Source organism: Nycticebus coucang, chromosome 5 (assembly GCF_027406575.1).
Source record: "Nycticebus coucang isolate mNycCou1 chromosome 5, mNycCou1.pri, whole genome shotgun sequence".
In the NCBI taxonomy this organism is placed as follows: domain Eukaryota; kingdom Metazoa; phylum Chordata; class Mammalia; order Primates; family Lorisidae; genus Nycticebus; species Nycticebus coucang.
The window spans coordinates 88,693,915-88,711,967 of NC_069784.1; the positions used below are offsets into that span (position 1 = coordinate 88,693,915).

The 18,053-nt window shown below is 44.8% G+C and overlaps 1 protein-coding gene and 1 long non-coding RNA gene across 4 annotated transcripts in view; one reads left to right on the plus strand and one right to left on the minus strand.

Moving 5' to 3' along the window:
- Positions 1–18,053, minus strand: part of FYN (FYN proto-oncogene, Src family tyrosine kinase) — a 218,575-nt gene that overhangs the window by 43,344 nt on the left and 157,178 nt on the right. For all 3 annotated transcript variants that reach the window (XM_053591174.1, XM_053591175.1, XM_053591173.1), the window contains 3 exons: positions 11,180–11,437; positions 7,301–7,397; positions 1,544–1,642 (listed from right to left, as the gene is read on the minus strand). In XM_053591174.1, the coding sequence (XP_053447149.1) occupies positions 1,544–1,642; positions 7,301–7,397; positions 11,180–11,426 (443 nt within the window). In that variant the 5' untranslated portion in view covers positions 11,427–11,437. The remainder of the gene's footprint in view (positions 1–1,543; positions 1,643–7,300; positions 7,398–11,179; positions 11,438–18,053) is intronic.
- Positions 16,335–17,025, plus strand: LOC128585840 (uncharacterized). The gene is made up of 3 exons (XR_008380124.1): positions 16,335–16,459; positions 16,582–16,719; positions 16,902–17,025. It is a non-coding gene; the product is annotated as an uncharacterized LOC128585840 (long non-coding RNA).

The following is an 18,053-nucleotide window of genomic DNA, read 5'->3' on the forward strand; positions in this document are numbered from 1 at the left end:
CAAATTCTTTTGTGAATGAAAGAGTCTCAATGAAGATAAGACCCAGTACATGTGACGTTCAGAGGTACCAAAACGTGCAACAATCTCTAATCTTGTAATAAAGAACATTATGCCAATTATTTGTGAGAAATGACTTTCTGGGTTTGTATCAATAACCCATTTAAAATTCTGTGTAAAAGCGGTGGTGAATAAAAGGAAACTGTTAGAACTGTTTGCGCCTTAAACAATAGTATTTTAAGATAATGATGGTTAACTGCCTATGTAAAACCACAGGCATTATTTTCAAAATAATAATTTATTCTTTAAGAACAATATTTTGAAAACTGACCATTATAAATATAACTCAAATATATAGCTGGTAGGTTCCCAGTTAACTCAAAGTAATGTTACATTTTGGTGGCACTTTTTATAATAGAATAAAAAGACATTTGCAAAAGTGCTTTAAAATGAAAATTCCATATAAATAAACTGATGATGAAACATACTCACTAGAAGAAAACAGCTCAGAACCACTAAGTATTTGAGTGGAAAAAAAAATCCAGATCTTCTTAGAGGAAATATAAGAGAATTAAAAACAGGAGAATGATCCAATCAGGGATTTGGCTAGAGCCTGGAGTCTAATCTTCCTTGCAACGCTTTTACAAACCCACAACAGAATTAACAATCAGAGCCAAAGGCTGGGCTCAGTGACTGACTTTTCTCCCTTTCTAGAGAGGTAAGTCACAAAGGTGTCAGGGAGGAGGCCAAGTTCCTGTATTTGGAAATCTCTACCTCCCTCTTCCTCAGTGAGACGTCAGGGCGGTTGGCAGTTCTCCACTTTGAAGGTGCCTGTTCACATCCACGGGTCAGGAGAAGGAACAATGGCTATCCCTTCGGGAGCCCCTCAGCCTCCTGACCACCTTCCTGAACTGCTACCAGTTAAATATTTGGGTCAGATAACTGCTATTCACTATTTACTATCAAAGGAACCAACTGAGATTTCAACTCAAAGGCAAACACCATTGGAAATCCACCACCATAGTGTTTCCCAAGTTGTGGAGCACACTGCATGTGAGATGCTTGTAACCCGGCACGGAACGTGTTATCTTTTCAGCACCTGTTGACTGTTTCTGATTACACTGAGGGGAAAATTCTTAGCTTAATCTTTGATTATTATTTGCCTCCTCCTCCTCCCTCCCTCTAACAGAACTTTGGAACTTGGGTGGGCAAAAATATATGCTTTAGCTAGAATTTCATCATATTTTCACAGTTACCTTCTATGATAAGTTACACTGGGTTTTCATTTAGGGTACTGATACAACGTTTCAGTTAAAAATACACGTTTTTTAAAAGTGAACAGGCTTAAAGAAAAACATTGAGAGTATTACACAGATTAAGAGACGGCTATGGTGAAAACCAGGGCCTAAAGCCTGAGTAACAGTATTACATTATTCCATCAACCAGTCTAGTGAATTTCTTCTCTCTCCTGCTCAATGTTAATGGGCATTTTATCTTGACGACCTTTTAAAAGCAAGTGGTTACATGAAAACAAAACAAAACATACTCTTCTGCCTGGATAGAGTCAACGGGAGCCACATAATTGCTGGGGATGTATCCGGTCTCTCCTGTTGTCAAGGAGCGGGCTTCCCACCAATCTCCTTCCCTGTAAAGAGACAAAGACTTGAATACGGCGACCACTTCCAGTTTTGTAGTTAGGGACACAATACTGTGCAAATTGTCTCGACTGTCGCCTAGTCATTCTGCCACCTGATTTGTCCAGCCTGCTCCTTTTCCCTAAACTTGAACATAGCACTCCCCTCCTTCCCAATGAAGTTCAAAAGCTTACCGTCCAAGTCAGCCATGAGATGAGCCCATTGTTGCCTCGTTTGTGAATTAAGACTATAGGACTCTGGCCATGAGAGGGCTCTTCTGGGTCTGGCGTTGAGGAGACATTTTATGTGGCAAGTGTCCCCACTCTGAACAGAAGGGAAGGAAACCCAGCCTCAGCCTACTTAAGGAAAACATCACAGCTGCAGGTTGTTGGAGAGGGAAGCAGGTGAAGAGGTCCCACTAGAGGTGGAAGTGCAGTCTGAAGACCTGCCCGCCGGCTCTCAGGAAAATGGGGAGACACACCTTTCTGAAGGTGGGATGAAGACCACAACAAGCTAGGCCATCTTCAGGCCTTTCCATTCTGAGGCTATTCCAGAATGGGAATACCAGAGTGCTGGCCCAGGGATGCCAGACAGGGGAGGGAAGGAGGGGGATCACAGAACTAGGAGGGGATGTGATGTTGGTCAGAGCGCCCTGTGCTGCCCCATACTCCTGCCACTGTGCAGTCTCAGCCTGGAGCTCGCAGGGTCCCCAGGGAGCCCTTGTAACACTGCCTACCCCTTAAAGCCAGCGAGTGATTGAAGTGGCTCAAACTCATATGCTTGGGCTTATGTGTGACAAGGAGCAGGGATGGAACGTGTGCTTCTTCCCAGGCTCACTGTGGCAGCAACGTGTGCGGGACTGTGGCCTGACATTGTGTGAGTGTCTGTAGGGCCCTGCCCTGCCCTGTAGTGAGGAGTGCTGGGCAGGGGGCCTCTCAGACTTCTCAGCACCGCATGCCAAGCACCTTCTTGCTCTCCTTTTTTGGTCCTTGGAGGCAGCAAGAGAAACTTCACATCTTTTAATTTTTTTTTTAAATCACTTTGGCTGGGCTCTTGGCCAGGGAAGAAAATGTGTTGGCTTTTGGCCGTCATAAAGATCCTCCCAGACTGATTTAATCAGGCAGAGAATAAGCAGCCTCCACAGCAAACTCAAGCTTTACTCCAGAGAACACTCTCTAAAGACAGACTCTCTGAGCAAGGTGAGCAGTGGCTCTAGGTCGGATTTATTAGAACAACGGTGACAAGCCAGGGCCAGCTACAGCGCAGTTGTGGGAACCTAGATGGTCGTGTTACACCATAGCCCACAGAAACCCAGGGTGCCAGCAAAAGTGTATTTTAAAACTTATGTTTTAATTATCCTCAATATCTCCTTTTTATTACCTTGTTAGACAAACTGATGAAGAGATAAAATTTTTCATACCCAGAAAGCCCTTTATTTATCACCTTAAATTTAGTTCATGTCCAGATTTTTAGTTTGAAATATTTACAAATACTAAAGGATATATGTACCCTGTATATGAACACCTGTGAACCCACCACCCAACCTAAGAGCTAGGTTACCAGTTGTGTGAAATCTACACTGTGCTGTTTATCACATGCATTTCTGATTCTTTAGGTTCAAATCATGAAATTAAAAATGTCATCATTTTATTATAAGTTAGATTGGTCTTGTTTTTATGATCCACCCCAAAGAAACAAATATTAAGTAGATCATTTGAGAACATATGTGGAAGGTTATTTTTTTCATTCAACATAGTATGTAAGGAAATGGCCTTAGGGACATATTGTTCTCTTTAATACAGGGACAACGTGTACTGCTCTGAAATTCCACTAGATGGAGACATTTCATCATAAAAAACCAATACCCACCTTCCCCCCCCCCCCCCGCCCCCGAACACCGCCCCCAACCTGGGAAATGCTCCAAAATGGCGAGGAAGAAATTATATGCTTGTATCAGAGACTTATTTTTTAATGTAAGATAACCTTCATCAAGTTAGTTCTAACTGAATTAAGAAAATAAAGGTTAGCTTCAATTTTCGGGTATGTGGGAATGTCAATGGGGGCAGAAAGCCAATGCATTCTGCCGCAGGTTGGGACAAGCGCAGTCTCATCCAGGTGATCTGGCATTAATGAAGTCATTTCTAATTCAAATCTACTTTTAACAATTTCATTTTGGTCCAGGCACCTAAATAGTGTAGCACAGATTAGAATTCAATTACCAGCTTATTCTAAAGTCATGCATCAAGAATTCATGATTTTCTTATTTGACCCCATTAATCTTACAAGGGTTTTCAGTAACTTTTGAAAAAGATAAAAATCCTTGATTTTTCTTTTTCTAGGTCATGCAGGGTCACTTTCTCCATCAAAGGAGATGGGAGGTGACAGAGACTCCTTGTAGTATATAGTGATCTCATAGGTTGAGCCCAGAGAGGCCGGTACACACTCAAAACATCTGTCAAAAGGTGTTGAGCAAGCAAGTCATCTTTTTAATATACTAGAAGCACCAGTTCACCTATAAATAAATGCTCTATAAAATCATTCATGTTGATTTAGGAAAATAGGACCTATACTACGCTACCTTTTATCTCTCTACTTGAGTTATTGTGGATAATTGGCATTATTAAAGTTACATTTCTTTAAACTGTTCTTAGAGTTTAGATATTTTATTAATTCACACTTCGTGAGACATTTTTTCATTGTTATCTTGCTCTGATTCAAATGTATGATTTAAACCCTGGTGCTGGTTTAGAATGGCTTTTAAAGTTTTTATAATAGCTCCCCCTGTTCTCCAATTTAAAGACTTATTAAAAGAGCCTGGTCCCAATCTCTGAAGTTGCTCACAGGGTTTGTGATCCCAAGAGCCCCAAGCCTGGAGCCTTGATGGAACCAAGAAGTGGCATCTGCCAACAGAAGTCAGCCTTGATCTGCCCAGCCATGCAGCATTTTTATTATATGTCCTACTCCATGACACTGGGCACTTACAACAGGCCAAAGAAGCACTCCTCGCATCCCCCGCTGGGCAGCAGGAACACCTTTAGGGCACAGGGCTTTCCCAGTTAATGCCGCACTTTCAAACACAAAACCTAATCCTGTGGCTTCCAGTTTCTTCCTCTAGACACCAGGAAGGGAGTGGGAGGACACACACTAGGAGGTGTGGCAGCTGCCCCAGGGAGAACAGAGCCCCATCCCTCCCTCTCTTCTGTGCAAAGCCAGGGGCGGGGCGAGGCTGGGGGAGGGGCGGAGCTGGGTGCCATCTGCTTCCCCATCGCTGCTTTGTTTCTCCTCCACGATTTTCTCTTCCCTGTTATTACTCTTGACTTCAGGATATTGTATTTGTTACACAAATCTTATTTTTCTTTTCTATAACCTTGAGAAAAGGCATTTAAATGGCTCATGGGATGGAGAAATTCCACTGGCAAAAAGGAAGGGCATTAAGGGGGGTAAGAACCTTTGTAATATTTTCCTCTGTGGGAACAGGGTCAGAGGCTCAGATGCCTCTAAACATCAAAGGCCACCAATGCAAATCACAAAATATACATTGAGATTGATTAGATCCTCCTTGAATATTTGTTTCCAAATCAACAAGGAAGTCTTGGATTTGACTGTGGCAGGACTGACTTTCCAAGTGCCCTAGAGCCTGATGCATAGATCCATCTGGATGTGGAGAAGACTCCAGAAGGGCTATGTATGGACCTTCCCATTACTCGTTGGTTCTTACCTTTTAGAATTTACAAATAGTTTTAAAATTTCTAATCAACCATGGCATTTAGAGAACATTGTATGAACTGGGGAGAAGTGGGGTATATTTCAGAATCAGAAGTTAATAGACTCTGACAAGAAGCAGTCATCTGAGAATCAAACTGACAAGGAATCACCAATCAGAAGAGATGAAAGCCAAATTCCCTCCTCCCATCCACCTCTCATCCAACTTTCCAAACCTACGTGTAGCTGGAATGGTTCAATCCCCATTTGATGGGGGCATCTGGGCCTTTCCAAGATCACCCTTGACACTGTTCTCAGGATGCCCCCCCCACTCCCCGGCGTCCCACCCTGGACTCTGTCACCTGCTGGCTCTGTGGGGTGGTCCCCTAACCGGGGGCTCCTTAGATGTCAAAGGATGACTACAATATATACCCCAGGCAGTTGTGAAGGATAAATACGAACACTTGTGACTTAGCACATGGCTGGTACCTACCGGGCTTTCACTAAATGGCAGCTGCTCACTATTTTTAAAGTGTGTCTGTGGCTGCAGGAGGAGGGATCCTGGCGGCAGGTCACCTTCTCCTTAACCTGGGTGCTGGCTGAACAGGCATGTGCAGTTTGTGAAAATTCAGCAAATTGTATATATATTTTTTAAATTGTGGTAAAACATATATAAGATGTATCATTTTAATTATTTCCGAGTGTACAGCTGAGTGGCAGTAAGCACATTCACACTGTGCAATTGTCACTGTGTACACTATTGATACACGCACTTTTCTGCACGTATTTCAATAAAAATTTTTAAAAATCTATCCACTTCCATTAATTATGGCAATATTAATATTTTTAAAAATGCTATGGCTGTTTTAAAACCACAGAATGTCTTCTGATGTCTAGAAATGAGTTACTGGCCACCTACAGAGGCATTCAGTTCTTCTGCTGAAAGGTGGTATGTTCTCAGTATAGCGTCTGGGTGGGGTTGGGGCATCCCCCAGAAGGGATGGGCAGTTTTCAGGCCAGTTGCAATGATCATGCCCCTTTCCTGGGCTGTGTGGTGTAAGCAGGGCTGCCCCTTATCTGCCCTAGCTCACCCTTCTGGGAAAGCTGAAGAGCCAGGTGTCAAGTCCTTCAACCACATGAAATCTGGTTTGCTCAGGCTATCAGACTTGGTGACACAGGAGAACTTCCTGGCGTGCCCTCATCCCCCGGGTGGCATACTTTTCCAACCACCAGCAAGCGCTACCCAGGTCTCTGGAGGTGCCTGGCTGGCTGACTTGAGACCCTACCATTTTCTTTAGAGCCTGAAATTTTCTGGAGGGCCCTCAATTATAATGCCCCAAACTAATAGAGGCAGTGTTTTAAAACCACAGGGAAATCTGACCCATATTTATTCTTCCTATGGATTATCAAACACAGGATTTAAACAGTGAGTGAATCCCTTGAAACTTCCCCACTGCCTATGTAACTGTTGTTCCCACTGGCCATGTTTAAACTGTAGGCTGCATAGGTATTCACAAGTGGGTGGAATTGCCTTTCCTTCGATCTCACCAAGACTTCAATCCCAAATTTTTATTACAGCCCCACAGCTTTCCCCAACTGGAATGGTCAGTAGTTTTGAAAGCAGAAGGAAGATGTTGCAAACCTCAAGTGAGGGCTTAGATAGTGCAACATCCAAAATGGGAAGAAACTCTCAAGGCAGACCCTCGTGCCAATCATTTGAAACTGGAGATTTGTGGAGACACTCCGGGCAGCAGAGGGCCATGCACCAGCTTTTACAACCTTTAAATCAAACCAAACCAGAACAACATGGACTCTGCTACTGTAGTGTTCTCCAGAAAGCTCCTTGGACATGTTCTGGTGAATTTAGTAAATATTCTTTTTGCATTTCAGAATGCTAAAACCTGGTAGTGCAAGCACCCTTCCCAATCTGCAAGGCATGCGTGCTTTTCTTCCCTCTCCAAACTTACGAGCTGTTCAATATTTGAAATTTTTCTCCTTTGTGAAAACTCAGGTCATCTTCCGTCCGTGCTTCATAGTCATAAAGGGCCACAAACAGTGTCACTCCTGCCAAAACAACATCAAAAGAAGGGAGATTATCACACAAGTGGAAATTAATTCCCAGAAATTAAATCTTTACCAAAATCTCATTCTCAAAATCTGCGTCTAGTCAGCACTCCGGCCATGATGAAGTGTTGTAATTAATGTGGGAAAGCTGGAGTCACAACACCGTGTTTAGGCCTTGGTATTTGTAGATGAAGCAGCCTTTAATCTGACGAAAACCTGGAGATGAAGGACTTCTCTCTGTGTATCTTTGAATGACTCCTGGGGAAGAGACAGTAACGTCTGAAACTAAAGGCAGGTAGTGCCAGGACTCAGGTTCGCAGGGCTCTGCCGCTATTAGAAATACTCTTTATCGGACACACATTCTCTTCCACTCGGGAGCCCAGGTTGGGTTCTGGGCAAAACGGATCACTCTTTACCTTGGGATAACAGTAACGTGGAAGATAATAGGAAACTCCTCCTGTGGCTCAGGGAAATGTAAAGAAGACCCCTTTCCTCCTGTTGAAAATGACATCTCTCTACTTTCCTCTTCCTACTATGAACACCCCTCTCCTCACACTGTCCTGCAGTATTCACTCCTCCTCACACCCACCCTATGGATTCCCTTCTGGTTGACTTCCCAGAGAGGCTCCTCCTGCTTTGCAGAAGTTGTTATCACCAGTGAAGCATGTCCAGAGTCCCATTTGGCCTTGGACTTCCTCCACGTAACAGGCAGAATCACAGACAGCCCTCCCTGATTCCTCTCCCCTGGAATCACACCCAGTGCTGTCCCCTTCCCTTGAATGTGGGCTGAGCCTACTGACTTGCCTCTAACAATGTGCAAAGCTGATGAGATGTCCCTAAAGTGATTAGGCTTCAAATGTGGGAAGCTCTGGGTTCCCAGCAGACTCTACGGTCACTTTAGCGTGCACACTTAGACGAAGCAAGGTGCCACGCCAGCAAGGCCCACAAGACAAAGAAGTGAGTGTGGCCTCAACCAACAGCCAGTGAGGAACCCCATCCTGCCAACACCACCTGAGCAGGGAAGCAAATCCCTCCCAGTGCAACTGTGCAGTGCGATAGCCCAGCAGACACGCCTCAACTGTAGCCTGCGAGAGGTTCTGAAGTAGGGACCCAGCTAAGTCATTCCCAGATTCCTGACCCACAGAAACTGAGAGATAATCAACATGCATTGTGGTTGGGCGTTGTGGCTCATGCCTGTAATCCTAGCACTCTGGGAGGCCGAGGCAGATAGATTGCCTAAGGTTACAGGTTCAAGACTAGCCTGAGCAAGAGCGAGACCTCATCTCTAAAAATAGTTGGGCACTGTGGCAGGTACCTATAGTCCTGCCACAGTGCCCAACTCGGGAGGCTGAGACAAGACAATTGCTTGAGCCCAGGAGTTTGAGGTTGCTGTGAGCTACGAGGCTGTTGTACTCTACCCAGAATGACAAAGTACTCTTTGGAAAAATTCCCCCCCCAAAAAATAATAATAAAAATAAATAAATAAATGTGCATTGTTTGAAGTTGCTAAGTTTGTGGTAAATTGTTATACAGCAATTGATAACTAATATATTCTGTTCCCTTTAATCTGGTTCCTCGTTCTGATCTCTACACATTTCACAGTGCCTGAAATTCTTGATGGCCTAAAGAACACACCACATGGAGCCTGCCCCTCTGCTGAGCTTCCATTTTTCTGAGAGTGGCCAACGGAACAGATGTGTCCATGGGACTGTTCAAGAACTAAGGGTGGGAGTGTTTCCACCCCACCCCGAGTGGGACTCCCTGTAGAAGAATTGTCATTCAGATGCCTGCCAGGAGAGAGAGGGCTTGTTTGGTGAGTGTCCTCCTGTTTGGTGAGATTTCTTTGAAAGGTAAGAAAAGAGACTAGGCCAGGTGTGGTGGCTCATGCCGATAATAATCCTAGCACTCTGGGAGACCTATGCAGGTGCACTGCTTGTGCTCAGGAGTTTGAGACCAGGATGAGTAAGAGTGAGACCCCATCTCTACTAAAAATAGAAAAACTGAGGTAAGAGGACTGCTGGAGCCCAAGAGGTAGAGGTTGCTGTGAGCTATGAGCCACAGAGACTTCTCAAAAAAAAAAAAAAAAAAAGAGAGAGAGACTGGCTTAAGAGAAAACTATGGGTACATGTAAGGTCACGCCTACTCTTGTTTAGCACTCTATTAACAGATTCCCTTCCTGACATAGTTCATAAGCTTCATGGTGTGGAAGGCAGGGTACATGGAGTCCAGCACTCCCACTCTCTCCCTGCATCCACCAAGCGCTTTTATATTCAGGGACTGAGCAGAGAATGAAAAGAGGGAATAGAGGAACACAGACATTGTTTTTGGTTTTAAAGGACTGAAACCAAATAATTCAAGGCCGAAAAATATGCCAACATTTGGGGCTAGTGTGTTTTAACTTTTAAATTTTATAAGGGATGAGACGGCCCCTTGGATTAAGATTGTCCCTGATTGCAGCGTAGACCCACATGTTCAAGGCAAGCATCCCTCTCTAGTGACTCTGATGAAAGATGCTTGCAGACACAGGGATTCATACCCAGTGCTCATGAATGAATGAACAAGGACAATGCCTGTGTCAGCAGAATTAAAGGTCTGGGCTGGCAAATCCCTCGTGCTTCTCACTACAGGCACAGGGTGGTGTGCCGAATGGGTTCTTGGCTCTCTTTTCACCTGGATCCTCATGAGACAGACAGCCCTAGGCTGCCTGTCTGCCTCTTTCTCTCTTCCTTCCTCTCCAGGTGCTTTGGGAGTGTACCTAGTGTTCATACACCAGTGCAAGGCCTGGGTTAAAGGGGCAGCCAGAGTCACCACAGCACAAGAGCGAACACAAATGATTTTGCTACTGAGCAGAGCATGGAATTCTAGAGAAAGAGAAATAGATAATGTCCAAAGGCTCTGGGTCAGGTCCCCTGATACGACGACACTACCAAGTCACTGGGTGCAAACTGGGGGAAAAAATCCCTGCTAAGGCCTTGCTGGTGCCAAATCTCTAGGTAAAAAGGCACAGTGTGTCATTATATAAATATCTGCTCCCAAATGAGCTGAGAGATGCTACAATCTTTTAAACTTTTGCAATGAAAAAACAATTTTAGAACAAATAATGTCAAATATCTAGTTACTATGGCTCACATGCTGAGAGAGGATTTGGAAGACTAAGGATGCATGAGATAACTTACAAATACTTTGGAAAACATATGTGCTAGAATGTATGCCAGATATTTTACAAAGTATTAGCTAAGTCAGCAGATACACATGGCAGTAAAATATAGCCTTGTGGTGTGAAAGACAAGGAAACTTAGAGAGAGAGGGAGAGAGGGAAGGATGAGGCAGACGAGGGAGAAGGCACCACCCCCCAGGAGTGGTGGAGGGAGGTGGGGGAGTGCGTCCATTAATATCTGGAGAACTCAAAATATACATGCTCAGATGCAGTCCTGGAACTTCTAAAGATTTGGGATAGGGCTCTGGCATCTGCGTTTTGATAAAGCTGCCCTAGTTATTCTCAGCCAGCCAAGGAGAACACCGTAGCTCACTAACTCATGCGGAATCCCCACAAAGCAGCAACTTGGGGTACCCCGCATGCCTCCAGCAAGGCATTTTGATTTGTGTATCAAGCTCTGGCTTTTTTTTTTTTTTTAAATATTTTCTCATCTGGTAGGGGAGACTGACTAGAAATTTAAATGCAAACCCCCCATCAAAGGGAGCTGACTGGAGCACAAACATTCGACTGCCAAGGGAATTAAGGGTACTGCCCGCTCCTGCCTTCTGCCACCCAGGGGGCTTACCTGTTCCTCCTCTTGTTCTCAAGGTCCCAGTATGAGATGAAGAGTTCACACCCCCGAAGACCGTGAGTCCCTGGCCCCCGGCTGCGTGGAAGTTGTTGTAGTTGGGGATGGAGGTCACGCCGAAGCTGGGGTAGTGCTGAGGGGTGGGGTCTGTGCCATAGCGGTACCCGGAGCTCTGGTTCAGGCTGCCGTCCCTCTCCTCCGTCAGTTTTGTTGCTTCTTTATCCTTACATTGCACACAGCCCATTATCTAAATTCCTGCGAAGACAGAAAGGAAGCAGTGAGCTTGGGTGCCGCCTCCTGGTTGGGTGGCTTTATTATTAAAGAGGAATACTGATCAGGCTGGCCCTTGGCTGCTTCAGGCCTGTCAGGGCCTGAGGAGGAGCAGCGGCTGGGGGGATGGTGAGGAGGAATCTCAGTTCCCTTGACTCGACAATTACATTTGTCCCCCATATGCTTGGGATGACAGCACCCTCCCAGAGTATGATGTTCACCATGGAGCAACTTTCAAGTGGGGCCTGCACCCCTTAAAATCCTGTAATAGCACACACCTGCCTACAGACAGCCCTGTAGTACTAATTACGCTTTGTGTTAGTCATCTCCAAAAATTATATGCTCTGTGAAAGGAGTCCATGCAATATTAGAACACAAACTTCCATCACAGCAAAGGAAATCTAAAGAAGAGGGCGCAGGAGTGCTGGGTAAGCCAGAATACAGCCCACAAATGATGTCCCCACTCACCGGTACCTATTCTTCAGACACAAAACTGGTCAATCTTAAGCAATGAGATGCTGATAAGTATCAAAATTAAAAGCTGGTTACTGAATGGAAAATGAATTTGGCAGAGCCTGAGAGGTCTGAGTGTATCTGCAGGATGTCACGATAGCCTACAGTAACAAAACCACTGACAGCTGCTAATTAGCTTTTCAATTTCCATTGGTTTTTGATGTCCTTCAAAAACATGGAACAAAAGAAAAAAAACCCCATTCCCATGTTCTAGAGTTAGTGGTGGATCAAAAACTTGAGTCACTGTCACCCTGCCCTCCTCGAACCTACTTCCCTCGGCCCCTCATCTTGATAAGTGGCACTACCCACCACCCAGCTGCTGGGGTCAGGGTCCCGATGGGCAGCCTGGTTGACTCTCCCTTGTTTACTTCTCACTCTTTACTGTCCAGACCCCCCAACTTTTCAGATCCCATTCCCATTCTCCTCACCTTCAGGCCTTGAATACTCCACCCCCCTAGTGCTTGGGAAAGCACTGCCCCGGGTATGTAACATTTCTTTCACATCTCAGTTAACCAGACTGGGGGGATGGTGAGGAGGAATCTCAGTTCCCTTGACTCGACAATTACATTTGGTCCTCTGCAAAGCCTCTTCGGATTCCCCTGCCCTCCCAGGCCGGGGCAGTGCTTTCCCAAGTGCTGCCGTGGCATCCTCATTTCCCTCCTCACAGCACCTAACTGGCCTATCTGCTTGTCTTGTTACCCAGTAGCCTGCAAGTTCCAGGGGAGCAGGGCACTGTTTTCATCACAGCTGTATTTGCCAGTCCCTGGCCCAGTAAACAGCAACTGGATGAGTGAAGATTCTGGAGCTTCTCTTTCTCCCTGTCTCAAGGCCAACCCTCCTTCCAGTAGCTTTTATCAGCAGTATACCCTACATTTTTAATCTACTGGTATGTGTGTGAGAAGTGAAAATTCAGAAATGTAAGGTAAGTTTGTTAATAGCCCCAGTTTGGAGGGCAAACCCAGTCGAGCCAACAGGGGGAAGTTAGAACAGGCCATGGAGGTCCCTGCCAAAACTCTGCAAAGCAGCCCATTTGGGACCAAAGAATCATACAAGAAACACATGACATCATGTGTAACAACACGTATTCACTGGGGAGGGCACAGCTGGCACAGGACGGGAAGACATGAGGTAGTGAGGGAGAGTGAAAGGCCCAATTTTTCTATATTATTTTGCAGACCAATGTGGGAGGTGCCGCATCAGATAGGGCGGCTCTCTTTGGCACTATTCTGAGCACTGCTTTTCTGCTGGACGAGGTTATAGGAGAGATGTCAGACTGTTTCAAAGTCCTCTCACATTACATGTTTCAAGAAATACTTTTTGAATTGAATGTCAGCTCTTGAGAATGGAAATGTTTGGAAAAGAGCCACCTACTGCTTGGGCTGAGATCATCAAATCTGAAATACATTTACTCATAAATCATTTGAGATTAACTTACAGTATACAGTGTCCAACATGCTTTGTAACTTACGGTAAATGGGTATGATTTTAACAAGTATCCAACGGGAGATGCAAAGTATTTCCAAGGCATGATTTATTAAAGGAATTTCATCATTTGTGGTTGATGTTGCTTCATCATACTAATAATTATCTTGCTCACATTCTATTAACTCTTTCGTGGTGGAAATTTGCACTACACAGTCCAGACAGAAAACATTTCTTGTCCCAGATTTTTTTTTTTCCACTGATTTACAGTAATGAGAGGATGTGAGACCTGAATCACACGAAAGTGGTTCTCAGCTGGGGGTGACTGCCACTTCCTTGGAGACTCCTAAGAGACATGTTAGGCAATGTCTGGAGACATATCTGATTGCCACACTCCACGGGGAGGCATAATACTGGCACCTAGTGGGTAGAAGCCAGGGGTGCTACTACACATCCCACAATAAACCGGGCAGTCTCCTGCTACAAAGTGTTAGTAGCGTTACTAGTGTCAAGGTCCAGAAATCGTGATTTACAGAGAGGAAAGAATTTATATCTATATCTTTGGAACAGTGTAGCTGTTTCCCTCACGTACATGTGATTAATATGCAATCCAGAATGCTTTTCTTAGAATAAGCATGCTAGGCAGAAGAAGACAATCTGAAAAAGTGACATGAAATGCTTTGAATTTCCTCTGGAAGCTTGTTTTGGAAATAGAACCCAAACCCAATGAGAATTCTCATCACAAACCATCTCGCCAACTCCAACAAAACAAAATAAACCCTCATATCAGAACCCTGCAGAAAATAAGAGCCTACAATCTAAGTGAACTAAGAAAAAGTCTTCTAGAATTCACTAAAAAGAAACCCAATCCACTGTAATAAATGACTTATAACTTATCTATCATTTTATGAAATAATGGATGGGGAAAAAATCCCAGCTCTTAGAATGCAGGGATTACTTTTTGTTTTACTGTTGCAGCCTCAGTGCCCAGAACGGTGCCTGACACACAGTGATGCTCAATAAATATTTGTTAAATGAATAAGCACAACAAAAATACTCAAATCATTCTGGAGGAAAATGACTTTTACAGAAAAGACAGCACTGTCACCACTTCACCCATTTGAAACTTTGAGTTAAGTAATGTTTTTACACAGATCTTGTTTACTCTCTCCCCTTCACTGACACACATAAAGATACAGAAATAAACGGGCAAATGCAGTCTCAAGGTATTAAAAGTTAATCACAATGAAAATATTTGTTTAAGAACTTGTGGTCTTCTTCCTCCCACAAGGGGCAGCCAGAGTAATTGTTTCCTGATGGAAGAGGCAGAAGATGCTGTGTGAACTCTACTCACTGTGCTTGGGCTCTGTGCCATAAGGCAAACTTCTACGCATTTGAGCTAAAATAAAAATATTCTTGATTATGTATAGTTATGATGCCATGGTTTTTTGTCTAATGCTGAAGGTCCATCATAAATATATGATGTGCTAATATACTTGCTCTAGATCTGTGGAGCATTGAGAAAGGCCAAATACTGCCACTCTGAAAGTGAGTCCTGGCATTACTCTGGGAAAACATCATACACCATGGGCTCATGGCCATAATCCTCTGCACGATGTCAGGCCTGGAAAAACTGGTGAAAGAGCACCCTTTTCCCCTCAGATTATTATGAGGGTACATACAATTAGGTTACATTGTTTGTGTTTGTAAGGTAAAGTCCAAGTTGTAGTTGAGTCCTCCACCCAGGAGGTGTGACGTATGCCCATACATTGTGCCTGGTAGGTGGGAATTTACAAGCCCCCCTTCCCTTTTTTGAATTTGTTTTTCTTTCATGTGGGCCCGTAGTTGTTGTTCTACTAGTTTTAACACAGTTTTGAGTACTCGAGATGCTTACATTTCCATTCTTGAGATACTTTACTTGGAAGAATGTTCTCCAAAGGTACCTAGGTAAACATAAAAGATGCAAAGTCTGCATCTTTCTTTATGTCTGAATAATATTCCAGGGTATACATGAGCTGTAGTTTATTAATCCTCTCATGAGTTGGGCACTTGGGTTATTTCCACATCTTTGCAATTGTGAATTGAGCTTCTATAAACATTCGAGTGCAAATCTCCTTATGATAAAATGATTTTTTTCTTCCGGGTAGATACCTAGTAATAGAATTACGTGATCAAATGGAAAATTTCCTTTTAGCTTGAGAGAGCACTTTGACCAATTGGATTCTGGGAAGCCTCTGTTTGGCAATCTGCTGCAAACTGAGGGGCCCCTACGCAAATAAAACACAATTTACTGAAAATGTCCTTAGACCAATAGATATTCCCAAAGGCACCGACAGTGTTAAGCAACATGAGATGAGTTGTCAGATACAGAATTCAAAGATGGCCACACACTGCTCTTGCGAGCATGGCAGACGCTGTCAACTGATCATAGCACTTTCTGCTGCTGTCATGGTGTGGCCTGAGAATCCTTCACATACCTCTCTAGTCTGAAGGTGACCTAAAGATTTTCTGTCTGCCATGATGCGTACAGGGTCCCTTGATCAAGATGAGTCTGCTTGAGTACACATCCCACGGACTGATGCCACAGACCACAGCTGGTCTGCTAGGTGCACATTAAACACAGATGTGTGAATGTTTCCTCCTCTGCTGATGAAGAAAGCAATGCCAGGATGTCCAAATTATAATGTGCAGGACTTGGGAGATTTCAGGCATGCAGGAGCTGGGTACCAAAAAGGAGAAAGGGCACTGGCAATCTTTTGCATGAGCATATTACCTTCTCTTGAGACGCGGGTACTTGCAGCGTGTGGAGGAACGACAGGAGAAGGACGGGTGAAAACAATAACAAGTAACTTTACTTTCAGCCGTGTAAGCACTTTTGCCTCAGAAACCAAGCTAGGTGGGTGTGAAGTGACAGCCCTTAGGCACATCTGGCCATCCTCGCTCCTGACAGGCCCCAGGGGACAGCCCAGACTTAGGAGAGCTGACAGATGAAGCCACGTTTGGCTGGTACTCCAAGGTGGATGCTTCCCAGCTCCTGCATGCTATCCCTGCAGCAGGTACCATAATGAAAGGGTAAGGAAGGGAACTGAACTAAGAACTGAAAAGCCAACCCCAGACAAAATGTACAGTTTCATATGCTTCTCTGGGGAAAAAAGCAAAAACTGTTGGCTTAATGAGCAAACACACTTTTTCAGTCAACAGTAACGGCTTGAGGCGAAAGGATAAGATGTGACAGAGACACATCAGAAATTATGTAGCTGCTACAGAGAAGATTCCTGGCAGGGGCTCTTGATCCTCATGAAATTGGAAACACCCACAAGAATCAACCTGAGGTATTTTGCTACATGCTCCATGGGGAAAGTTAATCCTTTGAAATCCTGGGGAACCATAGGGAACGGGAGATTTTGAAAGTTGAGTTCTGTATCAGTAGCACTGGTAGTTGGGCCACAGAACCAGTCACCCAAATTTCCCAGCATTTTTAAAGCCTTTACAATGGGGTCTTCCTCCTTTGTAGGACACTGGGCCAATGATTCTGACACCCCATTGGCTGAGTGCAGGCAGTGATGCCCTCTGAGGACAGCTAGGACAGAAGTCAGGGATGCCTGGAGAAAAAGCAGGACCACAAGGGCCACACTTGGATTCATGAGCACACACCAAGGTCCGGAAGCAGGGACAAAGCCGCTGTTGGATCGGCTAGAGATGTAAGTACTTGAGGGCTGAGCCACCTTCAGCATTGGCGCTGGATCCAGCCAGTGGCCTCAGCCCAGCCATGATAAAAGGCATACAGGAATCTGCCAGTGCAGGGAAATCTTTCTTTGCTGCCAACTGGGGACAAGGAGTGAAAATATGTGCCTTGCTAAAGTGGCAGTGTGATAGGCAGAATTCAGAGCTGTTCCCTAAGATTCCTGCCCCTGTGTACATACCCTGGACTTGTGAATGATGGGATAGTCACTCTGTGAATATGTTACGTTATCAGACACAGTTGACTTTAAGAGAGATCATCCTGGGTGAACTTGACCTAATCAGGTAAGCTCTTGAAAGGCAAGGTTCTTCCTGGAGAAGCCTGACAGGCCTCCACGTGAGGGGAGATTCTCTGTTGCTGTCTTTAAAGATGTAGGAACAGTGTGGCCAGGCAGGTGGGTGGCCAGAGCTGAGACTAGCTCACTGCTGTCAGACAGTGAGGAAATGGGACATCAGCCCTACAATCAGAAGAAATAAAGTTTGGTCAAGAACCCGAATGAGCCTGGAAAGGGATTCCTCCCAGGTCAAGCCTCTGAATGACAATGTAGTCAGCTAACGCCTTGACTATAGTCTTGCTGGGCAGAGAACCCAGCCACACATGCCTGGACTCATGACTGACAGAACTGTGAGCTGATAAATGAAATGTTGTTTTAAGCTGCAGCCCTCAAATGTAGTTATTGTTATCTTCCCGTACTTTACAAGCAAGGAACACAGAGCTTGGGAAACCTGTCCACCGCCAAGTCAGCAGTAGAGAAAGGAAGACTGACTCCTGACTGTGAAATCTTGGCCAGTCCACGGGAAGGTGTGGGTGAGGGTGTGGGGCGTGGAGGGAAGAACCTCTAGGGAAGAGCTCCTGGTTCCACAGAGCTCAACTTCATGGGCATTACTAAGGGAGGTTCTGACCTCAGGGTCCCCCCAGCCCACT